Below are 25865 nucleotides of genomic sequence, written 5' to 3'. Positions count from 1 at the left end.
ATAAGAAAACACATACTCTATGCTAATCTCTTTATCTAATTTATGCTTTCATCTTTCAAGTAAATCCATACACACAGCAGTGTCCAGTGAAGCAGGAAGCCAATGGGCGGGGTAAAAGAGTAGGCCACTGATGCGAATCACATGACCAGAACTGCCAAAAAGGGGGTATGTCAGTCCAAAGAATTGGAAGGCCAGCCTGTCATCAGTGTCCCTATGCATCAGTGTCAGTGTCCCCATGTCGCCCAGTCCCCTTGTCTTCCAGTGTCTGTGTCCCCATGTATCAGTGTGTCCCGTGTCACTAGGATACTAGGGGGACACAGAGACAAGGGGACACTGAGAGACATGGAGGCACTGAGACAGTTGGGGAGACTGGAAGACATGAGGGCACTTGTGGATACAGACATAGGTACACAGAGACATGGAAAAATGGGGACACAGACATTTGGGGACACTGGGAGAAATGGGGTCACAGACACTAGGGACACAGAGACATGGGGACGCAGACACTGGGAGACATGGGGACGCAGACACTGGGAGACATGGGGACGCAGACACTGGGAGACATGGGGACGCAGACACTGGGAGACATGGGGACGCAGACACTGGGAGACATGGGGACGCAGACACTGGGAGACATGGGGATGCAGACACTGGGAGACATGGGGACGCAGACACTGGGAGACATGGGGACGCAGACACTGGGAGACATGGGGACGCAGACACTGGGAGACATGGGGACGCAGACACTGGGAGACATGGGGACGCAGACACTGGGAGACATGGGGACGCAGACACTGGGAGACATGGGGACGCAGACACTGGGAGACATGGGGACGCAGACACTGGGAGACATGGGGACGCAGACACTGGGAGACATGGGGACGCAGACACTGGGAGACATGGGGACGCAGACACTGGGAGACATGGGGACGCAGACACTGGGAGACATGGGGACGCAGACACTGGGAGACATGGGGACGCAGACACTGGGAGACATGGGGACGCAGACACTGGGAGACATGGGGACGCAGACACTGGGAGACATGGGGACGCAGACACTGGGAGACATGGGGACGCAGACACTGGGAGACATGGGGACGCAGACACTGGGAGACATGGGGACGCAGACACTGGGAGACATGGGGACGCAGACACTGGGAGACATGGGGACGCAGACACTGGGAGACATGGGGACGCAGACACTGGGAGACATGGGGACGCAGACACTGGGAGACATGGGGACGCAGACACTGGGAGACATGGGGACGCAGACACTGGGAGACATGGGGACGCAGACACTGGGAGACATGGGGACGCAGACACTGGGAGACATGGGGACGCAGACACTGGGAGACATGGGGACGCAGGGAGACATGGGGACGCAGGGAGACATGGGGACGCAGGGAGACATGGGGACGCAGGGAGACATGGGGACGCAGGGAGACATGGGGACGCAGGGAGACATGGGGACGCAGGGAGACATGGGGACGCAGGGAGACATGGGGACGCAGGGGGACATGGGGACGCAGGGAGACATGGGGACGCAGGGAGACATGGGGACACTGACACTGGCTGGGAGACATGGGGACACTGACACTGGCTGGGAGACATGGGGACACTGACAGCCTAGGGTCTCTGTGTCCCAATGTGTCTCAGTGTCCCCATGTGTCAGTGTCCCCACATCTCCCAGTGTCCCCTAGTGTCTCAGTGTCACCATGTGTCAGTGTCCCCACATCTCCCAGTGTCCCCTAGTGTCTCAGTGTCACCATGTGTCAGTGTCCCCACATCTCCCAGTGTCCCCTAGTGTCTCAGTGTCACCATGTGTCAGTGTCCCCACATCTCCCAGTGTCCCCTAGTGTCTCAGTGTCACCATGTGTCAGTGTCCCCACATCTCCCAGTGTCCCCTAGTGTCTCAGTGTCACCATGTGTCCCCTAGTGTCTGTGTCCCCATGTCTCCCCGATGCCTTTCCCCCATCCCTCACTTCCCTAAGCTGTAGGCTGTCTCTGCAGACTGGGAGCTGCTGTCTGGACTCTCTGTGCTGTGTAGCTGCTCCCCTGCAAATCAGTGAGTAGAGAGAGGCAGGGAAGGATATGCTGTAGATTACTATCCCTGCCTCTCTCCATACACAGTGACCCCTACTGGCCGGTGCTGGTATTGCAGAGTAATCTCCATTTATACTGAGAAAAATATTAGCATTTGTATTGCCAGTATTACTGCAATACCATTACGGCCAGGCAGCCTCGAATACAGGCTGTGCCTTAATATACCAGTCAGGTGGCAAACCGAAGAGTAGTGTGTGTGTAAAAAAAAAAAAAAAAAAAATTTTTTTTTTTTTTTTTTTAAATTGGGCCTATTCCATGGGCCTGGGCCTGGAGCTGCAGCTCCATTAGCCTCTATGTTAATCCGGCCCTGTGTATAACAGTGTAAATTTGCTGTCCCCTCAAAATAACTCCACACACAGCCATTAATGTCTAAACCGTCGGCAACAAAAGTGAGTACACCCCTAAGTGGAAATGTCTAAATTGGGCCCAATTATACATTTTCCCTTCCCGGTGTCATGTGACTTGTTGGTGTTACAAGGTCTCAGGTGTGAATGGGGAGCAGGTGTGTTAAAGGTGGTGTTATCGCTCTCACATTCTCTCATGCTGGTCACTGGAAGTTCAACATTGCACCTCCTGGCAAAGAACTAGGCTATAAGAAGATTGCCAAGACCCTGAAACTGAGCTGCAGCACGGTGGGCAAGACCATACAGTGGTTTCACAGGACAGGTTCCACTCAGAACAGGCCTCGCCATGGTCGACCAAAGAAGTTGAGTGCACATGCTCAGTGTCGTATCCACAGGTTGTCTTTGGAAAAATAGACATCCTAGATCTGCCACTAATGCTGCAGAGGTTGAAGGGGTGGGGGATCAGCCTGTCAGTGCTCAGACCATACGCCACACACTGCATCAAATTGGTATGCGTGGCTGTCGTCCCAGAAGAAAGCCTTTTCTAAAGATGATGCACAAGAAAGCCTGCAAATAGTTTGCTGAAGACAAGCTGATTAAGGACATGGATTACTAGAATCATGTCCTGTATTCCGATGTGACCAATATAAACTTATTTGGTTTAGATGGTGTCAAGAGTGTGTAGCGGCAACCAGGTGAGGAGTACAAAGACAAGTGTGTCTTGCCTACAGTCAAGCATGGTCTAAGCCTGCATGAGTGCTGCCGGCACTGGGGAGCTACAGTTCATTGAGGGAACCATGAATGCCAACATGTACTGTGACATACTGAAGCAGAGCATGATCCCCTCCCTTCGGAGACTGGGCCGCAGGGCAGTATTCCAACATGATAATGACCCCAAACACACCTCCAAGACGACCACTACCTTGTTAAAGAAGCTTAATGTAAAGGTGATGGACTGGCCAAGCAGTGATGGACTGGCCAACCCTATTGAGCATGTGTGGGGCATCCTCAAACGGAAGGTGGGAGAGCGCAAGGTCTCTAACATCCACCAGCTCCGTGAAGTCGTCATGGAGGAGTGGAAGAGGACTCAAGTGGCAACCTGTGACGTTCTGGTGAATTCCATGCCCATGAGGGTTAAGACAGTCCTGGAAAATAATGGTGGCCACACAAAATATTGACACTTTGATCCCAATTTGGACATTTCCGCTTAGGGGTGTACTCACTTTTGTTGTCAACAGTTTAGACATTAATGGCTGTGTGTGGAGTTATTTTGAGAAGACTGCAAATTTATATTGTAGCAGAGTGTCATTTCTTCAGTGTCACATAAAATAAAATATTTACAAAAAATGTGAGGGGTGTAATCTTTTTTGTGAGATACTGTGTGTATATATATATGTGTGTGTGTGTGTGTGTGTGTATGTGTATGTATGTATATATGTGTGTGTATAATATATATATATATATATATATATATATATATATATATATATATATATAAATTTTTTTTTTTTTTTAACATAATATAAAATTATTTCTCAGACATCATCTAAGTGAAGTTATTATGGTGCCAGGAGGCCCCTGGAGGCACTTAAATTCAAAGTTGCCTCCAGTGGCATTGTCCGCTTTATGCCAATCAGCATTGGTACTCCCCAGTTCCTGTAAGTGAAATTTCAGATGCCTTATGCCACCAGGGATTGCTGAGATCAGTGCTGGAGGCAGCGGTTCCTAAACCATTTAACTCCTGAAGGTAAGAGTGTGTCTAGGGGCCTTCTTGCACTTTGGTGCCTGTAGTGTTCCTTTAACTGTTTGGAGGAATGAAAATCCCCGCTTTGGAAATTGTGATATAAGGAACAAAAAAAAAGATTTTTTCCTAGCCTGGGTCATTGACTCTAGTGTGAAACTAGCTTTAGCAGTTTCTGCTGTATCTAGCTAGCTGCTACTGATAGAGGCACTTGAAACAAACTGAAGTCGGAAGATAAGAAATTGTCAGGCATATTGTCTTTGAGACTAGATGACCAAAATAAATTTTTTTGTTTTTTTTTATTGTTTGAAGAGAAAAAAATCATTTTTTATTTTTTGTTTCTCACTTTGTATAGTCCTGTGTGTGTGTGCGTGCAAGCACTCCATAACATTACAGCAGTAAATCCACCATGCACTAACAAGTTTTGAAACACAAAAGTTGTTGGTTTACAGAATACATAAGTATTTGCACACCTAATTTACTATAATAAGGAAAAGAAACCATCCGCCGTCATTTTTTTCATTCTAACCCCAAGTGGAAGTTGAGGGAGGGTTCCCAATCCAACATCAACCATAGTGACATGGCTTCTTAGATTCTTCTGAACTCCTCTTCCTCAGCAATTAGGATTGTTAATGCTGCCTCCACCAACACTATTAGTAATATTCAGCTTTAGGATAGTGTGATTAGCAGCTTGTCTCTTAAGTCTGATTCATCACCCTGAAGGAAACTTGATATTTCACAGCCCTTTCATGCTGTAATAACTTCTACTGCTGCTTCCATAGTTACATACTTACATAGCTGAAAAGAGACTTGCGTCCATCAAGTTCAGCCTTCCTCACATATGTTTTTGCTTTTGATCCAAAAGAAGGCAAAAAACCTAGTCTGAAGAGCTTCCAATTCTGCAACTAGCAAAAAATTGCTTCTTGAACCAAAAATACCAGTCAGATGTCTCCTTGGATCAAGCAGCTATTACCCCACTAATTAGAAATGATATCCCTGTATGTTATGTTTTTGAAAGTATTTATCCAATTGCAGTTTAAACATCTGTATAGACTCTGACAAAACCACCTCTTCAGGCAAAGAATTCCATATCCTTATTGCTCTTACTGTAAAAAAACCTTTTCTTTGCCTTAGATGAAATCTCCTTTCTTCAAGCCTAAATGTGTGACCTCGTGTCCTATGTATAGCCCTGTTTATGAATAGATTTCCAGATAATGGTTTGTACTGGCCCAGAATATATTTGTATAAAGTTATCATATCCCCTCTCAGGCGCCGTTTTTCCAAACTAAAGAGATTTACATTTTTTAACCTTTCTTCATAACTAAAATGCTCCATTCCTTTTATCAATTTTGTAGCTCATCTCTGCACTTTTTCTAGTGCCATGATATCCTCCTTTAGAACAGGTACCCAAAATTGAAAAGCATATTCAAGGTGTGGTCTTACCAGCGATTTATAAAGAGGCAAAATTATATTTTCATCTCGAATTTATGCCCCTATTTGTATATGACACAACCTTACTGGCCTTAGCTACGGCAGATTGACATTGCATATTGCTACCTAATTTGTTGTCTATGGCAATTCCCAAATCCTTCTCGTGTGTGGTTATCCCTAGTTCACTACCATTTAGGGTGTAAATTGCTTGTGCATTCTTAACCCCGAAGTGCATAACTTTGCATTTTTCTACGTTAAATTTAATCTGCCATTTTAGTCCCCAGTCCCCCAATTTATCCAAATCCCTCTGCAGCAAGGAAATATCCTGCTCACATTTTATTACTTTACAAAGTTTTGTGTCATCTGCAAACACTGCTACATGGCTTTCAATGCCAATTTCAAGATCATTTATAAATATGTTAAATAAAAGCAGTCCCAAAACAGAACCCTGAGGGACACCACTTACCACTTTTGTCCAGCTTGAAAATTTACCATTTATGACAACTTGTTGTACTCTATCCTTAAGCCGATGTTCTACCCAAGAACAAGAATATTCATCCTGACCAATTTATTTTAGTTTGAAGACTAACCTATTGTGAGGAACCGTATCAAATGCCTTGGCAAACTCCAAGTAGATCACATCCACTGCAACACCCTGATCTATATTTCTACTTACTTCTTCATAGAATGCAATTAGGTTAGTTTGACATGACCTATGTTTCATAAAACCATGCTGCTTATTGCTAATAACACAGTTCTTCCCAATGAATTCCTGAATATTATCCCTTAATAGCAGTTCAAATAATTTCCCAGTCACAGAAGTTAAGCTCACAGGTCTATAATTTCCAGGCAAGTATTTTGAACCCTTTTTTAAATATAGGAAGAACATCTGCCTTCCTCCAATCCTTCGGTACAATACCTGAAACAAAAGAATCTTGAAAAATTAAATACAGAGGTTCACTTATTTTCCCACTTAGCTCCTTAAGTACTCGTGGGTGGATACCGTCAGGCCCCGGAGCTTTATTTACATTAATTTTCTTCAATAGCTGTAGCACCTTGTCTCGAGTTATCCAATCACAAGTTATCTGCAAGTTTGTTGCAGCAATCATTTGCATATCTCTTGCCATAGGATCCTCATAAATATATACTGAAAAAGTTATTTACATTTTCTGCCTTTTCCTGGTCTTCATTGGCTAACAGACCCATCTCTGTTTTCAGTGTACCTACACTTTTATTTTTTGTTTTGTTTTTTAGAATTAATGTACTTGAAACATTTTTGGGGGTTGGTTTTGCATTCTTTGGCTATCAATTTCTCATTTTCTAGTTTAGCCACTTTAATTGCCTTTTTGCAAGTATTATTGGCTTCCTTATCTTATATAGGATGCCTCTGATTTGTCCGATTTAAATGCCCTTTTCTTATTTTGAATCTCTTGTTTTACTTCTCTACTAAGCCACATTGGTTTTAATTTGTTTCTTTTATATTTATTACCCAATGGTACATACTGTGAAATGTACCTTTCTAATATTTGTTTGAATAGTTCAAATTTTTCCTCAGTGGTTTTATCACTAAGGAGTTTATGCCAGTCAATATGTTGTAGAGCTGCCCTAATCTTATTAAAATTGGCTTTTTTTAAATTATACGTTTTAATATACCCCACGTGCTTTTGCTTTTTTGAGTTTATTTCAAAAGTTACCATATTGTGATCACTATGTCCCAAATGCTCCCCTACTTGAATGTTGGTTAAAAGATCAACATTGTTTGTTATAACTGGATCCAGACAAGCATCCTTTCTAGTTGGTGCTTGTACCAGTTGTGACATAAAGGTGTCATTTAACACATTCAAAAGCCGGATTCCCCTTGCTGAAGTACTAGTCCCTCTATCCCAATTTATGTCCGGGTAATTTAAAATCTCCAATAATTATTGTGTTATCCCGATTTGCAGCTTTCCCAATTTGCTCTAACAGCAGTTCTTCCTCATTAATATTTACATTTGGTGGTTTATAACATATCACAACCAATAACTTATTTCCCTTTGTTTGCCCCAAGCAGATATCTACCCATAACGCTTCCACATTTTCCTCGTCACACTCCACATGCCTAAGATTTGACTTTAATTCATGGCTGACATACAAACATACCCTTCTTGTTTTTCCTATCCTTCCTAAATAACGTGTACCCATTTAAGTTAACTGCCCAGTCATGTTTCTCATCCCACCATGTTTCTGTTATTCTGTATTGTTTAGTGTATGCTATTGCCTCTAGTTCCCCCATTTTGTTATATAGGCTCCTTGCATTCGTAAGCATACATTTAATATTACCATGAGTCAACTGTACTTTTTGTGGATTATCAATATTGCATACCTCCTCTGTTCTGAGATTCCCCTCCCCCCATCTCCACCCCCATTGTTCTGAGCTAAGGCCCATCTCATTTCTATCCTATCTCCATTTTCTAGATTGCTTTGAGCCTCCCCCCCTACTACTAGTTTAAAATCTCCTCCAACCTTCTAGCCATCCTATCCCCCAGCACAGCAGACCCTCTTCCGTTTAGGTGAAATCCATCACGACTATACAGGTTGTACCCAAGCGCAAAATCGGCCTCTCTAATCTCCCGCTGCCTTTCTGCTGTAGCGCGCGGCACAGGTAATATTTCTGAAAATATTACCTTGGAGGTCCTTTTCTTTAGCTTACTTCCTAGATCCCTGAACTCACTCTTTAGGACCTTCCATCTTCCTCTGACTTTGTCATTGGTACCAATATGAACCATGACAGCTGGGTCATCCCCAGCCCCTCCCAATAATCCCTCCACTCTGTCGGCAACATGCCGGACCCGAACACCTGGGATACAGCAAACTGTCCGGTTGAGTCGATCAGAGTGGCAGATTACCCTATCTACTCTCTTAATAATAGTCCCCTACCACCACAATCTGTCTAGACTTCCTTACCCTCTCAACCCCACCTGTACTAGAGGGGCTGTTAGAAGGAACAGCTTCCTGCAGTACAGCTACTCCTGAGCTGATGCTCCCAACATCTTCACTCAAACGGGCAAATCTGATAGGCTACACTAGATCAGAACTAGCTAAACCTTTCCTCTTCCCTCCCCCTCTTCTTCCTCGCCCCACTGTTACCCAGCTATGTGCCTGTTCTCCAACTGTCTCATCTCCTCCCACTCCACTACCTGCACCCACTAAACTTTGCTCAGTGAGCAGCAGACTCCTCTCAAGATTATCAATCTCCCTCAGTGTTGCAATTTGCCTCTCCAGATCTCCAATCTGAGCTTCTAGAAAAGCCACTCGCTCACACCCACCACAGAGGTATGGACCCTGGACAGATTAATCCAGGCATGCATACATGCAGCAGGATGTACACAGAGTAAAACTTGTAATCTTGCTAGCACTCACCCCCAGGTACCAAAAAACATAAGTGTGCAAAAACAATATTTACCCTCTTGGTTTAAACTCCCTTGTAGTTTCAACTACTGTTGTTTTAACTCCTACTTAAAAGAAACTACTTGAAATGGCTACTTTCACGCAAACTCCAGTGAGCAACCTCTGAGAGTCAGTAGTGGGTTTATATTGGCAATGCAAATCCCACACAGGTGGAAATTAAGGGGCATTCCCCCTAATTAGATCATCATCAGCAGCACCCACAAGGAGGGGAATAGAAACAACAAAGGTAAAAAAAAAAAAGAAAGCAAAAGGAGGGAAAACATTTTAAATAAAACCAGCAAGGAGAAAATATAGAAGAATAAAAAAAGGGACACAGTTTAAATATATCCAGCAAAGAAGAAAAATATATATGAAAAGGGGGAAAAAGTTACAAAAAATCAAAATGAAAACGGCAAGGAGAAAAATAAATTAAAAAGGGTAAAAGTTAATAAATTTAAATACAAAAAATTAAACCTGCTTTTTTTCGACTTGGTATTAACTAATACCAACCACAGTCCACCAGTTCTCCAACAAACTCCTGTTGTTTTAACTCCTACTTAAGAGACTACTTGAAATAGCCTACTTTCAAGCAAACTCCAGTGAGCCCCCTAGCACATCTTCTGTGTTTTATGGTGCTCAGAGCAAGGGTTCGATGAAACCAATGCACTAGTTGCCAATACCTCAAAAAACAACTAGGGGAGAGCTCAGCAGAATGCTGGTGCCATCAGTGCCACTCTTTACAGAGGTGGTAGAGCAGAATACACAAGCAGTGTCCCCAATGTCAGATCTTGGTGGTGATGAAGAATCTAGTGACGATACTGCTCCCCCCCCCTCCCCCCCCCCACAAGTCAGTGTTACAAAGGAATTAGAGGACAGATGTTTTTAAGCTGAGGGGCAACGGTCCACCATTTTCTGCACTTAGGGTGCACTCACCACTTTGTCTAATCTTTGTGTTCTGTAGAATTGCCTAATTTCATGGAAACCATTGGAGCTTCATTTCCTACTAGTTCCAGAAGTAGCTCATCCAGTGAGATTAAAACCACCTCCCTTTCCATTAGCACTAGTCAACCAACTGCTCATGTAGAGGCTAGTGTTGTGACTGCTGCCAAAGATACAAACATCTTCATCTACCACAAGGCCAAGGCTAGTTGATTACACTGTAGCAAAGTTTACGCAAACTTGTGCAGAAAGAAAGTGAGTAGGGGGTGATTGATTTATCTCACTAGTGCAAATCTGTACCTTTACTGATGTCACCGATGGCAGAGGAGGGGTAATGTTAAGCCAGTACTACTAGGTGAAAGTAACAGACAGCCTTCCAGTCCATGTTATCCCAGGGACATGTCTGCCAGCCCACTTCACATTTTGTTGGATTTAATGTCAGGGGCATGACAAAACAGCATGCTAATTGGACTGCCCAGCTATAGGGGAAGCTTTCTTTTCTGATAGAAGGGAAACCCTTTAAATACACATTGCTGAGCTTTAAGATTTAGCTCAGCAATATGCGTTTCCCTCGTGATACACATTTAGCAGGAAGATAGTACTGTTCTTGTATTCTATTATTGAATGAATAGCTGGCTAAGCCTGTAGGTCAGGAGGTGCACTTCATCACAGATTTATGGAGTGCTCCTTGTGGCCTTCAACTTTTTGGCAGCGCACTGGTGGCAGCCCCGGGTGCCTAGGTGATGGTTATGGAGGTTGTGCAACCTTACACAAGCATGTCAGGCTTGGAGTGGATTTGCAGGGCAGCAGAGCTGTTGCTCTCTTCTGCTAAATTCTGAAGTTATGGGCGAAAAGAACATTTAACTAATTATATTGCATGCATTCAGACAAATGGAGAGAAGATAGGATAGCAAACGGACACAAATCTGCACATTGGATTTGTGGTTGCCAACTGTAGCAGAGCTCCTATATCTTGGCTGGATATCCCCACTGAAATTCCCTCTAAGCTTGAAGAAGAACCCTTTAGTGATTATAGCCCCTTTTCACACACATCAGACGAAACATAATGCTAGGGGGGAACATCTTTTATACACAGACCCCCTGCATGGGATCTTTATTCACATAACGAGGGTTGCAACATTCACTGCTTAAGTTGTGCTCAAGTCTGCATACCCTGGCAGAAATGTAAACCAATGCGCCCTTCCCACCACGTGTAGTTACGCCAATCAGGCGTGTTGGTGGGTGGGGCTTATCTCTGATTCCCCAGTTCGTGTTTTCCATTGTTATGCCCTGTTACCGTGGCAACCAATTAACGTTATATTGTATATAACTAATGATCATATCTACCACACTACTCTTGAAATATTAAAGTATTATGTAGGTGTAGCTAATTGTGTATATACCAAAGATGTGTATTACCTTTCCTTATACTGTTATTATGTAGGTGGAGCTAATTGTAACAGTATAAGGAAAGGTAATACACATCTTTGGTAAATACAATTAGCTCCACCTACATAATACTTTAATATTTCAAGAGTAGTGTGGTAGATATGATCATTAGTTATATACAACATAACGTCAATTCGTTCCAATGGTAACATGTCATAACAGAAAGCACAAACTGGGAGAATATGAGATAAGCCCCGCCCACCAACACGCCTGATTGGCGTAACTACACGTGGTGAGAGGGCGCATTGGTCTCATACTCGCGTTACTCCGGTCAGCTTTTTTGGCGCGAGAAATCCACTTCTGATTGGCACAGAACAGCTTATCAAATTAACAAATGACCGCACAGGTCAGTACAATAGCTTACTGCCTTTGACAAAGGCGCTTAAGTAGCGCCGAAATGCATTTGGCTTAACGGATATTTATTTTAACTGCACGGCACCAAGTTTATTTTTCACTATTTGGGGTGTTTGGGTGAGGATGTTTAACCTGGTGTACTCAGAGCAATTTCAGGACTTATGGGGGCTCTTTAGGAGACGGCAGCTAGTAATCTTCAAATCTAGGGTTACCACAATAGCACTGACTCCTATCTGGCCGATAATCAGGAGACCGCAAGTTTGCTACTGAGGATTAAACGAAATTTGTACAATTTGATCAATATTCAACTCAGCTTTTGGATACAGTTTAGTAATGTGAACTCACGTGTGCTTATCAGGAGCAAGCTGTGTTTATAACCAAATGATATATTCTGTAAGAATAAGCCATTAAAAGCCTAATCGGGTTGGATCTGACTTACACGTCTTATTTAATTTGGTTTATCCACTACAGACAGTCTCTATTATTCAAGCTTCACACTTTGAGATACTTAAAGGACCACTGTAGTGCCAGGAAAACACTCGTTTTCCTGGCACTATAGTGCCCTGAGGGTGCCCCCACCCTCAGGGTCCCCCTCCTGCCGGGCTGCATGGTGAGGAAGGGGTTAAAACTTACCTTTTTTCCAGCGCCGGGCGGGGAGCTCTTCTCCTCCGATCCTCCTCCTCTCCTCCCATTCGGCTGAATGCGCATGCGCAGCAACAGCTGCGCGCGCATTCAGCCGGTCTCATAGGAAAGCATTTACAATGCTTTCCTATGGACGCTTGCGTGCTCTCACTGTGATTTTCACAGTGAGAATCACGCAAGCGCCTCTAGTGGCTGTCAGTGAGACAGCCACTAGAGAATTTGGAGGCTGGATTAACCCATTTATAAACATAGTTTCTCTGAAACTGCTATGTTTATAAAAAAAAAAAAAAATGGGTTAACCCTAGTTGGACCTGGCACCCAGACCACTTCATTAAGCTGAACTGGTCTGGGTGCCTAGAGTGGTCCTTTAACTTTATTCCTCTATGCTGCAATCCCTATAGGTTTGCCTATCCCCCACAGGTCAGCTGAGCTTCACTGCTCTCATCAGGGATCTAGACGTGGAGTGTTTTATTAAATTAACTTTATTTGTATTTTTTTTTTATGTATCTAAAGGTTAACAAATAAATGTGTTTTTAATTCATGTGAAACTCTGAGGAATCTCTAACGTGCACCTCGGACTTTTTGTCCTAGGATCACATCCTTCTTCTAAAGTTCATGCAAGACAACCAAAGACTTTGCATGACTTGGAGGCATTTTGCCAAGATGAATGGGCAGCTATACCACCTGCAAAAATTAGGGGCCTCATAGACAACTATTACAAAAGACTGCACACTGTCATTGATGCTAAGGGTATGCAGACTTTTGAACAGGGGCCATTTCATTTTATTCTTTGTTGCCATGTTTTGTTTTATGATTGTGCCATTCTGTTATAACCTATAGTTGAATATGAATCCCATAAGAAATAAAAGTGTGTATTGCCTGCTCACTCATGTTTTCTTTAGAAATAGTACATATATTACCAATTCTCCAAGGGTATGCAAACGTGTGAGCACAACTGTATTTCCCCATACAAAATACCCCCCAAATGCTACAAAATGGCAGATATTGCATTGCCATTATGCCAGGCAATATTGTAGGCTTTTTATTTTATTTATTTATTTATTTTCTGCTAGCTCTCCAAATAGCTTTCCCAAACATGTTTTGGTGCCACAATTTGGAAGAACTAAGGCTGGGTGGATTTAAAATGACACATGTCAATTTGTGTGTGTGTATGTTTGTATATGTCTCTGTATATGTCTGTTAAATGTCAATGTGTGTCTGTCAGTTTAGGTACCTGCCCCCTCTAATCGGAGAGAGAGAGGTATTTTTCCTCACGCCGTGCTGGTTTCACCACGGCTTGTCCCGCCTCCGTGGCGAAGATCATCAATCTTGATGATCTCAGCGAAGTCAATGCTTTCCCATAGGAATGCATTGGGAGGATATTGTTCCTGTTCTCTATTGGTAACATTCAGCACCTCCATTCAGAGTGTAGAAACGCTGAACATGCACACTGTGCAGCACTGACCCAGGACTCTCTAGTGGCCATTTGAGGTGTTGCTAGGCAGCAATGTAAACACTGCCTTTTCCCTGAAAATGCAGCGTTTACTTTGAAAAAGCTACAGGGACAGGCTATAGGCACCAGAAGAACTATGTTAATCTGTAGTAGTTCTGGTGACAATGGTGTCCCTTTCAGAACTGTAGGTTACCCGTTGTAAATTAAGCTTTGCTCGTTTTTAAAATGCTGGCTCCTAACTGTTTTCTCTCCTAGATTACAAACAAGTTTTGTCAAGCCCTGAGTTAATGCATCATGCAAGTTTACACCTGTAGCAGTACTTACCCAATCCATGAGCTGGCTTGTGTCCTCCACATGAGCTGATCATTTCAATTCTGAGCGGGCTGCCCGTGCCGACCTTAAACGGTCACATGGCTCGCTGATTATGATTAAACTAGTTGCTTATAAAGGAGCACTGGGAGCCCCAGGTAGTTTCAGGCTCCCATTGGTCCACGTTATTCCATTGCCACATGAAAGCACACTTTGGGGGCGCAGGCATGATGTAAACCAATCACAAGTAACTAATACGATATTTAACCTCCCTAGCCCCGTTCACTGTGCCCTATTGTGGTTTCTGTTCCTGGACCCTTTAGTGCATTCATTGATCTATTGTGTTCTAATCTGTTATTGACCTTGGCTTCGTTACTGACTCCGCGTTTATCTTTAACTCTTTCCTGTGTTGTTTGCCTGTTTGACTGATTACCGTGTACCTGACTCTGACTAGTTCTCACTTTCGCTTTTTCACTGTTACACTAACCACGTTACTGACTATGCTTTGTCTTACTATGTTAAGTACGGCCATTCTAAGACCCGGTTTTATGGTATTTCCTTGTTTTGTTCCTTGCTGTCCTGAACTCTGCGTGTTGGGGTATCACACCGTGACAACACATGAACAAGCAGTTCAGTTGCTTTCTATCTAGAGGCAATGTTAAATAGTGTGTATGGAAACCAATATAATTAACTTTATATTTTTGTGAACTATTCAGTTGATAAATATGAACAAGTACCTTTCAAAACCACCTCTTACAAAAAAGTAGGAAAATAATTTAGATTTTGTTTTTACAGTCCCAGAACGGATGCCTGAGATAGAGCTGAAAACAAAAATCCAAGAAAATAATGAGCAAATAACTTTAAAAGGTCACAAGGTAACCGTTAAACTAAATGTTATGCGTGTTATATCATTATATAAGTAGAGTTTCTCCTTCTGCATTTCTATTTTTAACTTGCTATCTTTTTTTTTTATTCTTTTATCTCCCCCTCGTCTTTCTCCTTCTCCTTATTTTCTGTACTTCTGTCTCCTTCTACTTTTGTACCTCTCTTTTAACCTACATACTTTTTTAAAATCAAACGAGAAATCTGATTTCTACTTTGTAATCATGGAGGTTGGGGAAAAAATGAAATCTCTTCAGTGTTTTGTTTTTTTCTTTTCCATAAAATATTTGAAACTGTAAATAATTGAACATGATGGACCCCAGAGCCTTAATAAAGTCTTGTCATAAAATACACTTTTGCTTTCTTTTCCTGTGATTGTTAGAAGCATGAAGCTATGTGGTTTTTATTCTCAGTGTGCATGGTTTTAATATTTTTTTAAAAAAAAATTTTACCACTCTAATAGTGACTGACTTTTTTTTGTATATACATTAGGATGAATTGAAATGTACTTTGATTAATGAAGAGCATGCAAATATTATTCAGCAACAGGAGCAAACCATTGAAGATTTGAGGACTAAACTTGCAGAACATAAAAAACAATGCATAGATTTAAATATATGCAGAGACCACAATCGGGACCAGAATGGGGTATGTTCTGCACTTTTCACTGGAGCAGACAATGGCCAACATATGACAACTAAGCAAAGTGTAGAAGTAAAATCTGTACAGACCTCACCTATAGAACAATACTCCATGAAGAATGTGCCTTTCTTTTGTGCATTGCCACAACCCACTGACCGAGAGATTAGAGCAAAAAGTACTAAAATACCTTCTGTTTTGGACATTCAGTCACATTTTACTTACTACTCTGAGTTGTCAGTGGTTTTATCACCAAAGCCAAATTCGCTGCAGTTTGATCCACGCTGTTTCACAGATGCAGCATCACAATGTACAGAACATTCACTGGAGGAGACCATGCCATTACTACCTGCATCTCCCAGTACCTATATAGCTACCTCAGCAGCACATATGGAATCCATAACCTCAAGTGATTCAAAAGCTCACATTGGGGAAATACCCAGAATCCTCTCTCCTTCACAAAGTTGTTCGAACAATCTCCTACCATTATCTCCGCTTACGAATTCACCTGCAAACATAGCCATTCCTTTTGTTTCAGGTCAAACAGAGATGCCACCTCCTGATATGCATATTCCATGTCCTCCTCCTCTTCCATCACATCTGTGCATTGGAACACTACAAAGTTTGCCACCTCCACCACCTCCTCTGCCAACTGGTATGGGATTTCATTCTCTTTATCCACCACCACCTCCTCCGCCGCCTCCTCCCCCTCCATTTAACCATTCTATATTTGGCTCGGGTATTCCGCCTCCTCCACCACTTCCACCAAGGATGGGGGACATAACATCTAATATTGCTCCGCCGCCACCACCACCTCCGCCTCCACCACCACTTCCTTTAGGAATGGGTACTGGGTCTGTTTTACCTTTCATAATCAATTCCCAACCTCCCCCACCACCTCCTCTTCCAGTTGCTTTTGGGGGTTCCTCTGCTCAGTCATCCATTTCTAGTTTACCTCCCCCACCGCCACCACCTCCCCTTCCCTTGTCTGGACAAATTCCTGCACCCCCAACCTTTTTGACATCCCATATGCAAGGCTCCGTGCAGCTTGCCTTTGCATCAGCACCAGTACCTGGTTATCTAAAACCTCCTCTGCCAACTGGATTATTTGCAATGGGATTTAATCAAGATAAAGGGAATAGAAAGGCCGCTATTGAACCTTCAAAACCTATGAAACCCCTCTACTGGACAAGAATTGAACTACATGGAAGAAGGTAAATTAATAACATATATAGTTAATGTTTGCTATTTATTTTGTGGCCTCCGCTGTCCATTTAGAAGTAAGGGGGGAAAAAGTTTTTGATTTAGATTTACAAACCCACAGGAGAATGCACACGTAAAAATAATTGGTTTCCATTTCCCTACAGGCCCCCACACACAGTCACACACAACATATTACAACTATTTACACATGCGCACACACAGATACACACTGACACTCACTGGCATATACACAGCTTGACACACAGATACACGCACTGGCATATAAAGACAACTTGAAACACACTCTGGTACTTGCACACAATCTGACATACATTGCAGCCACCTGTAAGCTTACATTTTGGACTGGGCTGCGGCTGATGGGAGTGAGCCTCTACATACTGCATGTGGTGCTGCCTCCTTCTCCCTCCCACGTGACTGTCTTTTTAGCTGGGATTAGGTGACCTTCCTCTCAGCCAGAAGAAACTGCTGGAGCCTGTCAGGCTCTTAAAGGGGCAGGGCACCCGACCAGGCCCCTGTTCTGGAACACTAACCATCAGGTGAGTAATCAGTAGGGGGGGCAGTTATTGAGGGCATTTATTATATGTACTAGCCTGAAAATCAAACACATTCTGACATACATTGTATGTCAGAGTGTGTTATTTCCAGGATATTACACATGATATGCACGTGTCGGGGAGCCTCATTAAAAATGCGTTTGTCTCCCAGACCTACCGGGGTACTTGGGATTTCTGCATGCACTAATCTGTGCTTAGAAATGTGTCAAAAGTAACATAGGTATACATTAAACTGGTGCAGAAAGGTGTGAACATCTTAAAGGAACACTATAGTTACCTAAATTACTTTAGCTAAATAAAGCAGTTTTAGTGTATAGATAATTCCCCTGCAATTTCACTGCTCAATTCACTGTCATTTAGGAGTTAAATCACTTTGTTTCTGTTTATGCAGCCCTAGCCACACCTCCCCTGCCTATGATTGACAGTGCCTGCATGAAATAAAAAACTGGTTTCACTTTCAAACAGATGTAATTTACCATAAATAATTGTATCTCAATCTTTAAATTGAACTTTAATCACATACAGGAGGCTCTTGCAGGGTCTAGCAAGCTATTAACATAGCAGGGGATAAGAAAATCTTAATTAATCAGAACTTGCAATAAAGAGAGCCTAAATAGAGCTCTCTTTACAGGAAGTGTTTATGGAAGACTGTGCAAGTCACATGCAGGGAGGTGTGACTAGGGTTCAAAAACAAATGGATTTAACTCCTAAATGGTAGAGGATTGAGCAGTGAGGCTGCAGGGGCATGTTCTATACACCAAAGCTGCTTCATTAAGCTAAAGTTGTTCAGGTGACTATAGTGTACCTTTAACTAGAGTCCATAGCATTTTATATAACGAAAACTGCCTTAGTTAGAGATGTGCTTTAAATGTATATATTTTTTATCAGATAATACTTTTAAATAAGAACATTAGTACCATATTTATTAACATGTAAATGTCTTGATGTGAAAATTCATATTTCTTTATGAAATTGTCTTTTAATGTGTAAAAAGCATTATAATTTTTGTAGATAATGCCCAATTCAGATATTGACCTTATGCAGACCATTTAATAAAAGGTTTCATTGTGTGGTGAACTGGGTGTGAAATGCTCAAAACATTCCTCTGCTAGTCATAGACGTATTGACATACTACAGTTGTTTTATCGCTTTTTAGTTTTTTTAATGTGTGAAAGGAAGGACAGAATGTGCAGTGCCTGTGGATTGTCTGGATTTAATTTAGTTAATTGGGAATTTTGATCTGTGTGAATCAATATTTCAATACAAGTATTGCTATAAAAAGACTATTCCAATTCTTAAACAGCTCTCTGAAGGTGACAATTCCTAAATCCCTCACCCCACTAAACACTATAAAAAATTAAATATAATGGGGTGAGGCAGAGGCATCCAATCTAGAGCTTTATTCAAATTTGCATTATAAATAATAATAATGGCAAATATATGTATCTCTTATATAACACTGACATATTTCACAGTACTATTATAAAAAGAGGATATTTGAAGGCCCTGCTCATTGGATAAAAATTAAGTGAAATAACTTTTGCAATCATGTGTTAATGAAAAAGATTAGTTTATTTTTTAATGGAAAGAAAGTAATTTGGCATTAGACACTCACCCCCTCTACCCTGAGAAGAACAAAGTGTTCCCACACATTGAGTCAGTAATGTGAGTGACTTACCTTCAGTTTTTTGGAAAAAAAAATTGTGCCCTATTAGCTTATACGAACTGCATCTGCAGAGGTAGTAGGTGTACTCGCAGAATCAGCCAATCCGGAACAAAATTACTACAATTAAAACGCATTTAAGAACATTACAACGACCACAACATTTTAGAATACATTTAATGGCTGTCATCTTCCTGATTGGACAGGCAATACAACAAAATAAATAATGCGGACCTAGTGTCCATCAAATCTTAAGCTGCTTATTTGCTGTATCCCCCAAAATATAATCTCCATCAAATCTATTCCATTTTTTTTTTTTTTACCACGGCCAGAAAGCAAAGAATCTGGAGATATGAAAAAAAAATGATACGTTAAGTAACATAGGGCTTTTCGAAGTCACCGAATTTTGTTGAACCACCGATCGTCCACAATTTAGAGAAATTGCAATTTATGTAAAACCAAATGTACAATTAAGGCAAATTGCAATCTATATGAAACTAAATGCTCAAGTTGGATCGTGGTCCCCATAAATGCATTTTGAACGGTTTTATTCTTGAATACACACTGGTGCATCCATTTTCTTATGGGACAATATAGTAGTCCCCATGAAGATAACTTTGGTTACCTGATATGGGCATTTTGAGCCTTTTTTTTTTTTTTTTTTAAACCCAAAACTTTATTTGTACATATTCATTGATATTTCACAAAGGGCTTTCACAGTCCGAGTGTTACACATTCAGGAGATGCAGTAGAATACAAATCGTGAGTACAGCAATACACCCAACCTGTATACCTTTGCAAGTTTTTTTAAATTAATTTTATAGTATCAAATGAGAAACATGCCATCATCCAGTGCAAAGATGACTTTAATTTGTATGGTAGAGAGAAGTAAAGGAGTAGAGATGACCTCATAACTCATCAAACTACTGTTTGGTTTTCAAAGTGACGATCCCATATCGATTTACAGACCCCTAATATGTTTAGCTCTCACTTAAACAATGCAGTGCAGTTAGAAGCTGTGAAACCTATGCAGATATGGGTGAACTATTTAACATCTAGAGAGACTTCACCAATAAGGGCTCTGTATGTTTTACAGGAAATTACATTTAGAGAGAGCTAGTTCTATCTGTCCAACAAACTTTGTATTTTTCTAGGATCCAGCATGGGTGCAATTGCATTGTCCCAAATTGAAAAAAATAAGTGAACTGAATGACTGTGACCATCATTGTAGAATTGTCATCTGGATTAACATCCAACATAGCACTCCTTCATTCTGCTGATTCGGGGAATTTTGTGGAAAAAGTCACCAGTTTTTCTGAGAATTGTCTTAAATATGTATGAAAAAGGTACTTGGTGTGAGTAGGCCACCTACAGAAATTGTAGTTTATAAAAGAAGAGTTTGTATCATTCCTTTTGGAAACAGTTGTACTCCGAGATATGAATTATTTTGTGAGTCTAATCTGCCAAACATCCTCAAACCAATGAAGCAGTCTGACATGCCGGCCAGTCTGTAGATCAGTACATACAACTATTCATTTACAGCCATATGAAAAATTTATCTGACTTGTACAAAAATATCTATGAAACAAAGTTATTTTGATTAATCAGGGGTATCACTCGTCCAGCACCTAGCTAATCTTGGTTCCATGTGGGCACAACTACAGAATACTCTAACCTGATCTGGGATTCAGAGCCACTTGACAATCATACACTACTAGGCCACTTTACTCTTTAAGTACTGTGCTATAAACTGGTCCCTCTCTTTATTGGTTGCTAATAGATGACAAGGCAATTAATCTAGTGCTCTATGCTATGGACCTTATTCAATCACTCTACATCACTAATGTGTTACACACATTTTTATTAAAACATTAGCTATCAAACCAGTGACTGCTATCACTCCACCTGATACTTTTCAAGTCAAGGTGAAGGAAGAGGGGTTTGTGTCAGGGTGGGTGTCCGATGCCCGGGACCCAGACCCAGAGAAGGATAGTAAGCTAAACCCAAAACATACACACAAGACATGAGGAAAACATGAACCTAACATGGGCATGACTGGACATGGACTGGGTATACAAACTAAAACAAGACAACATAGGCAAAACAAGAGGAGAAATAACTAAGTACTAAATATGGAAATCATGGGGGTTTAGTCACACTATATGATCATACATTGCATAAGCCTGCCAACAACGCCAATGTACACCATATCTGGCAGGTCCTACACTGCCTAATGTATGCTAAAACAACCAAAAGACATATATAGCACTTACCTGCAAGAAAGGGCAGAAGCCTTGAGGAGCTGCCTGCAGGAACACTGAAACAGAGTGAATGATGGAAAACAAACGGGTGTGACAGCATAAAACAAACATTTAAATGAAACCAGGAGACTGGGAATCCCAGGGATGGATTACAGGAATGAACTCAGAAATCCCAGCATAAAAAAAAAAACAGACATAGAATAGAAAACCAAAAACCAAGAAAAACTAAACAAGAATTGTAACAAGAGTACTGGATACTAGAAGCCGAGACCAGACATCTCCACAGAACAGAGCAGGACGTGACAGTTTGTCAGTTTATCTTTAGCATGACTGGAGTTGACCCAAATGTAATTGTATTAGGTTAAGTAAAGCCGTTGGGATTGGCCATGTGGCATCATCCATACATGCCATCAGAAAAGCAGATTTATTGATGTGGCTCTCGATGATGCCATGCATTGTCCTTCACAGGCTTTTTACAAGGATTAGTTGGTGAATCTGGGAAAAGGCTATTGACTAGTGTTCTGACCTCTACCTGTCTCAATGTGAGTAATAGTTATGATCTTTTCCACTAACCCCAGCCAGCCTGAGGTCCAGTAGTCTTGCTATTTCTCTACAGTTAGGAATCTTGCTCTCTCTCAATTCAGACTGAAAACATAGCAAGCTAATAAACAAAATAGTGGATAAAGCACTAAAAATAATAATAAAAAATAATTGGTGAAGCAAAATAACCTGTGAACCAATCAATGAAAATAGTTCACATACAAATATAAGTTCAAAGTGAAAGCGCACACAAAATCCATACATGTTATCCTTCTTGGTTTGTGTGAAGCTACACATTTTCCAATGTATACATTTTAATCTAAGACCTTAAGAATTAATAAAGAACTTCTCATCGCATAGCATGTTTTCGCCCTATTGTGCAATCACACTTAAAGGGACGCTATAGACACCAAAAAAAGCATTGGCTTAATGAAGTAGCTTTGGTATTTAGATCATGCCCTGCCTTTTCACTGCTAAATTCTTTGCCATTTAGGAGTCAGCTCAATGAAGTGGTCTGGGTGCCAGGTCCATCTAGGTTTAACCTTGCAGCTGTAAACATAGCAGTTTCGTAGTAGCGGTCTCATTGACAGCGGCTTGAGGCGCTTCCATGCTTCTCACTGTGAAAATCACAATGAGAAGATGCTGACGTCCATAGGAAAGCTTTGAGAAATGCTTTCCTATGGACTGTTTGAATGCACGCGGCACTTGTCGTTCGGCACTGATGTCGGAAGAGGGAGAAGAGTTCCCCAGTGCCAAGGGAGCCTGGTGCTGGAGAAAGGTAAGTGTTTAACCCCCTCTGCCTGGTGAGAGTAGGACCCTGAGGGTAAGGGCCCTAAAGACCCTATAGTACCCGGAAAACGAGTTTGTTTTCCTGGCACTATAGTGATCCTTTAACTACTGTTTATGTAGCCTTAGGCACACCTCCCTGCATGTGACGTACACACCCTTCCTAAACACTTCTGTAAAGACTTATCTAATGTTTACACTTCCTGTGTTGCAAATTCTGTTGATTTTTTTATTTCTTATCTCCTGCACTGTGAATAGCTATCTAGACCCTGCAGTGATCTCCTCTGTGTGATTAAACTTCAATTTACAGAGCACGAGATAAAAACTTTTAAAGTAAGTTACATGTAAATTGAAACCAAAAACTGCTTCTTTAAGGTAAATTTGTTTTGATGGCTATAGTGTCCCTTTTTTAGTACGTGAACTCGCTCTTTTTAACCCCTTAAGGACGGCGGGCGTGCTATGCCGTCCTTGGGGACCTGGCTCTAAATGCCGGCGGGCGGCACAGCACGTCACTGCCTTCCTATGTACTTGCCCGTTACGGCCATCCTGGGTCATGTGATTGCGAGGACCTCACAATCACACGGACAGCATAGCCAGCAGGGGGAGTGCCTGTAATGACAGGTACTACTCCCCCTGCTGCCTGTAAAATGTAAAAAAAAAGTGTCTAAGTGTGTTTTTAACATTAATATTAATATGTATATATAATATATATATCTCAAAATACACAAAGAATGATATTGAAAAAGTCTTCAAGCAAGACGAAACGCGTAGACTTATATTTTTACCTTCAATCAAAGTTCCAGCTGTTTATTTCTCGTGATCCTGATTACGGCAGTTTGATTTACTCCCAGCCAAAAAACGACAATTTTTCACATATCGGGTGGGTGTGGACCGGTGTGCTCTTCTGGCGCTGCAAGCAGGGTAAGTTAACTGGGATACTCCCAGAGCTTTTTCCGGCTTGGGAGGTTTCTCAGTACACCCTTAGCAGAGCCATGATGGCCCGAGGGTTTTAAGAGTTCAATGTCCCACCCGCCTGATTGAATTTTTTATAAATTCTTTATTTTTTATTTTTTTTAAAGGACCACTCTAGTACCAGGAAAACATACTCGTTTTCCTGGCACTAGAGTGCCCTGAGGGTGCCCCCACCCTCAGGGACCCCCTCCCGCCCGGCTCTGGAAAGGGGTAAAAACTTACCTTTTTCCAGCGGTGGGCGGAGAGCTCTCCTCCTCCGATCCTCCTCTTCTCCTCCCCGTCGGCTGAATGCGCACGCGCGGCAAGAGCTGCGCGCGCATTCAGCCGGTCACATAGGAAAGCATTCATAATGCTTTCCTATGGACGCTTGAGTGCTCTCACTGTGATTTTCACAGTGAGAATCACGCAAGCGCCTCTAGCGGCTGTCAGTGAGACAGCCACTAGAGGAAATAGGGGAAGGCTTAACCCATTCACAAACATAGCAGTTTCTCTGAAACTGCTATGTTTATGAAAAAATGGGTTAACCCTAGAAGGACCTGGCACCCAGACCACTTCATTAAGCTGAAGTGGTCTGGGTGCCTAGAGTGGTCCTTTAAATTTGACAATTTTTATTGTTTTGTGCGGCTAAGGGTACAGAAAAGAAGAGGGACGGTGGGGGGGGGGGGGGGGGAGGGTAAACAGATTTCATCAATACACATTAACAACTCGAATACAATTGGCAATGAATATTTAAATAGCGTACACTGCACTTATTTAACACAAAACAGATTACTACATCCTTCATGGGACAGAGTGTTCTGGTTGTACCTACTACACATTCCCATATGGGATCTAACAGAATGGCTCTAATCTCTGCTCTCTAGTTCCTCACTTCTGACCGCTGCTTCCAACTTATTTGTGAGGTGCATTCACACTTATGTATTCTGTATACACAGTATTATTGGTAGGTTACATTTACTTTCTTTTATCACCTGATCTCCATGAGTTCCACATGTCCCATGCTGCTTGGGCGATGTTCGCTGGTGGGAACAGCGTTTTTAAGCCCGTTTCAAATGAGTATTGTGTATCTAGATCTGCAATGTCTTGTTGCATACTAGGGGTGGCTGTTTGTTTCCAATGTTGTGCGATTAAGCGCTGCGCTGTTAAAACGATATGCAGTAGGAGTTTTTGTGTGGCCCTGGGTAGTCCTCTCGGGAGGTCAGTTATCAACATCTGCCGGGGCTCGAAGGGAATAACGCAACCAGTTGCTGCTTGAGCAATCTTATGAACCCCCGCCTAGAAAGTCTGGATGCGGGGGCACGACCACCAGACATGCAGGACAGTGCCCTCAGCCCCCGTTGCAGCGCCAGCACATATTGGGAGTGTTAGGAAAAATTTTGTGCAGCCTGCACGGTACCATGTACCATCTATAAACTGTTTTGTAAAGTTGTTCTAGGTGTGTGGATGATTTGATCAGGAGTCGAGGCAATCGGAATATGCGCTCCCAATCTTTGCTCAAGAGGGAGCAGTTCAGGTCTGATTCCCACATTAGTGCTATTTTTGAGGCAGCAAAGGGCAGGTGGTGTGACAGTAGTCTGTAACACATGGAGATCGGTTTACACGTAGTGGGGAGCAATCCCTTAATAAGCATTTGTTCCCATACATTTGTAATTACGGGCAGGAGGTTGGGCACAGCATCTCTACAGTAGTGTTTGGTCAAAAATGACCTTAACTGGTTATATGAGTAGTATGACGTAGGAGGCAGTGAATGCCGGGTCTGTAGCTCTTCAAAGCTGAGCAGTTTGCCCTGGTCATACAGGTGCCACGGCGTGGCGTGGAATGTGGGAATGCAATATGTGAAGGACATGATCGGTGTTGCCAGTGATAAACCATTGTGGCCGCTAAGTTGTGTCGCGTGTTTGTCCCAGAGCCTTAGAAGTAGCCCAATCGAGTGAGGCGCTAGGGGCCATTGTGGTCTAGATTTTTTGGGTATCCATACTACGTTGGCTAAAGTGTGTGGGGCCACCCGCTCTCGTTCTAGTTGTACCCACTGTGGGGATGGTGTTTGGAGGAAATGTGGGAGGGCAGTGGCTATGACAGTTGCACAGTAATACGTGTGTATGTTAGGCAGCACCAGACCCCCATCTCGTTTAGGTGCATTTAGCAAGGCTTGG

At 42.3% G+C, this 25865-nt stretch overlaps 1 protein-coding gene across 1 annotated transcript in view; it reads left to right on the top strand.

Moving 5' to 3' along the window:
• Window positions 1-25865, top strand: part of FMN2 (formin 2) — a 172773-nt gene that overhangs the window by 22465 nt on the left and 124443 nt on the right. The window contains exons 3-4 of the mRNA XM_063443374.1: window positions 14987-15066; window positions 15566-16926. Of these exons, the coding sequence (XP_063299444.1) occupies window positions 14998-15066; window positions 15566-16926 (1430 nt within the window). The 5' untranslated portion in view covers window positions 14987-14997. The remainder of the gene's footprint in view (window positions 1-14986; window positions 15067-15565; window positions 16927-25865) is intronic.

The sequence above is a fragment of the Pelobates fuscus genome, chromosome 2, assembly GCF_036172605.1.
Source record: "Pelobates fuscus isolate aPelFus1 chromosome 2, aPelFus1.pri, whole genome shotgun sequence".
In the NCBI taxonomy this organism is placed as follows: domain Eukaryota; kingdom Metazoa; phylum Chordata; class Amphibia; order Anura; family Pelobatidae; genus Pelobates; species Pelobates fuscus.
The sequence above is the reverse complement of the archived record's forward strand: the minus strand, read 5'-3'. Positions and strand labels throughout refer to the sequence as shown.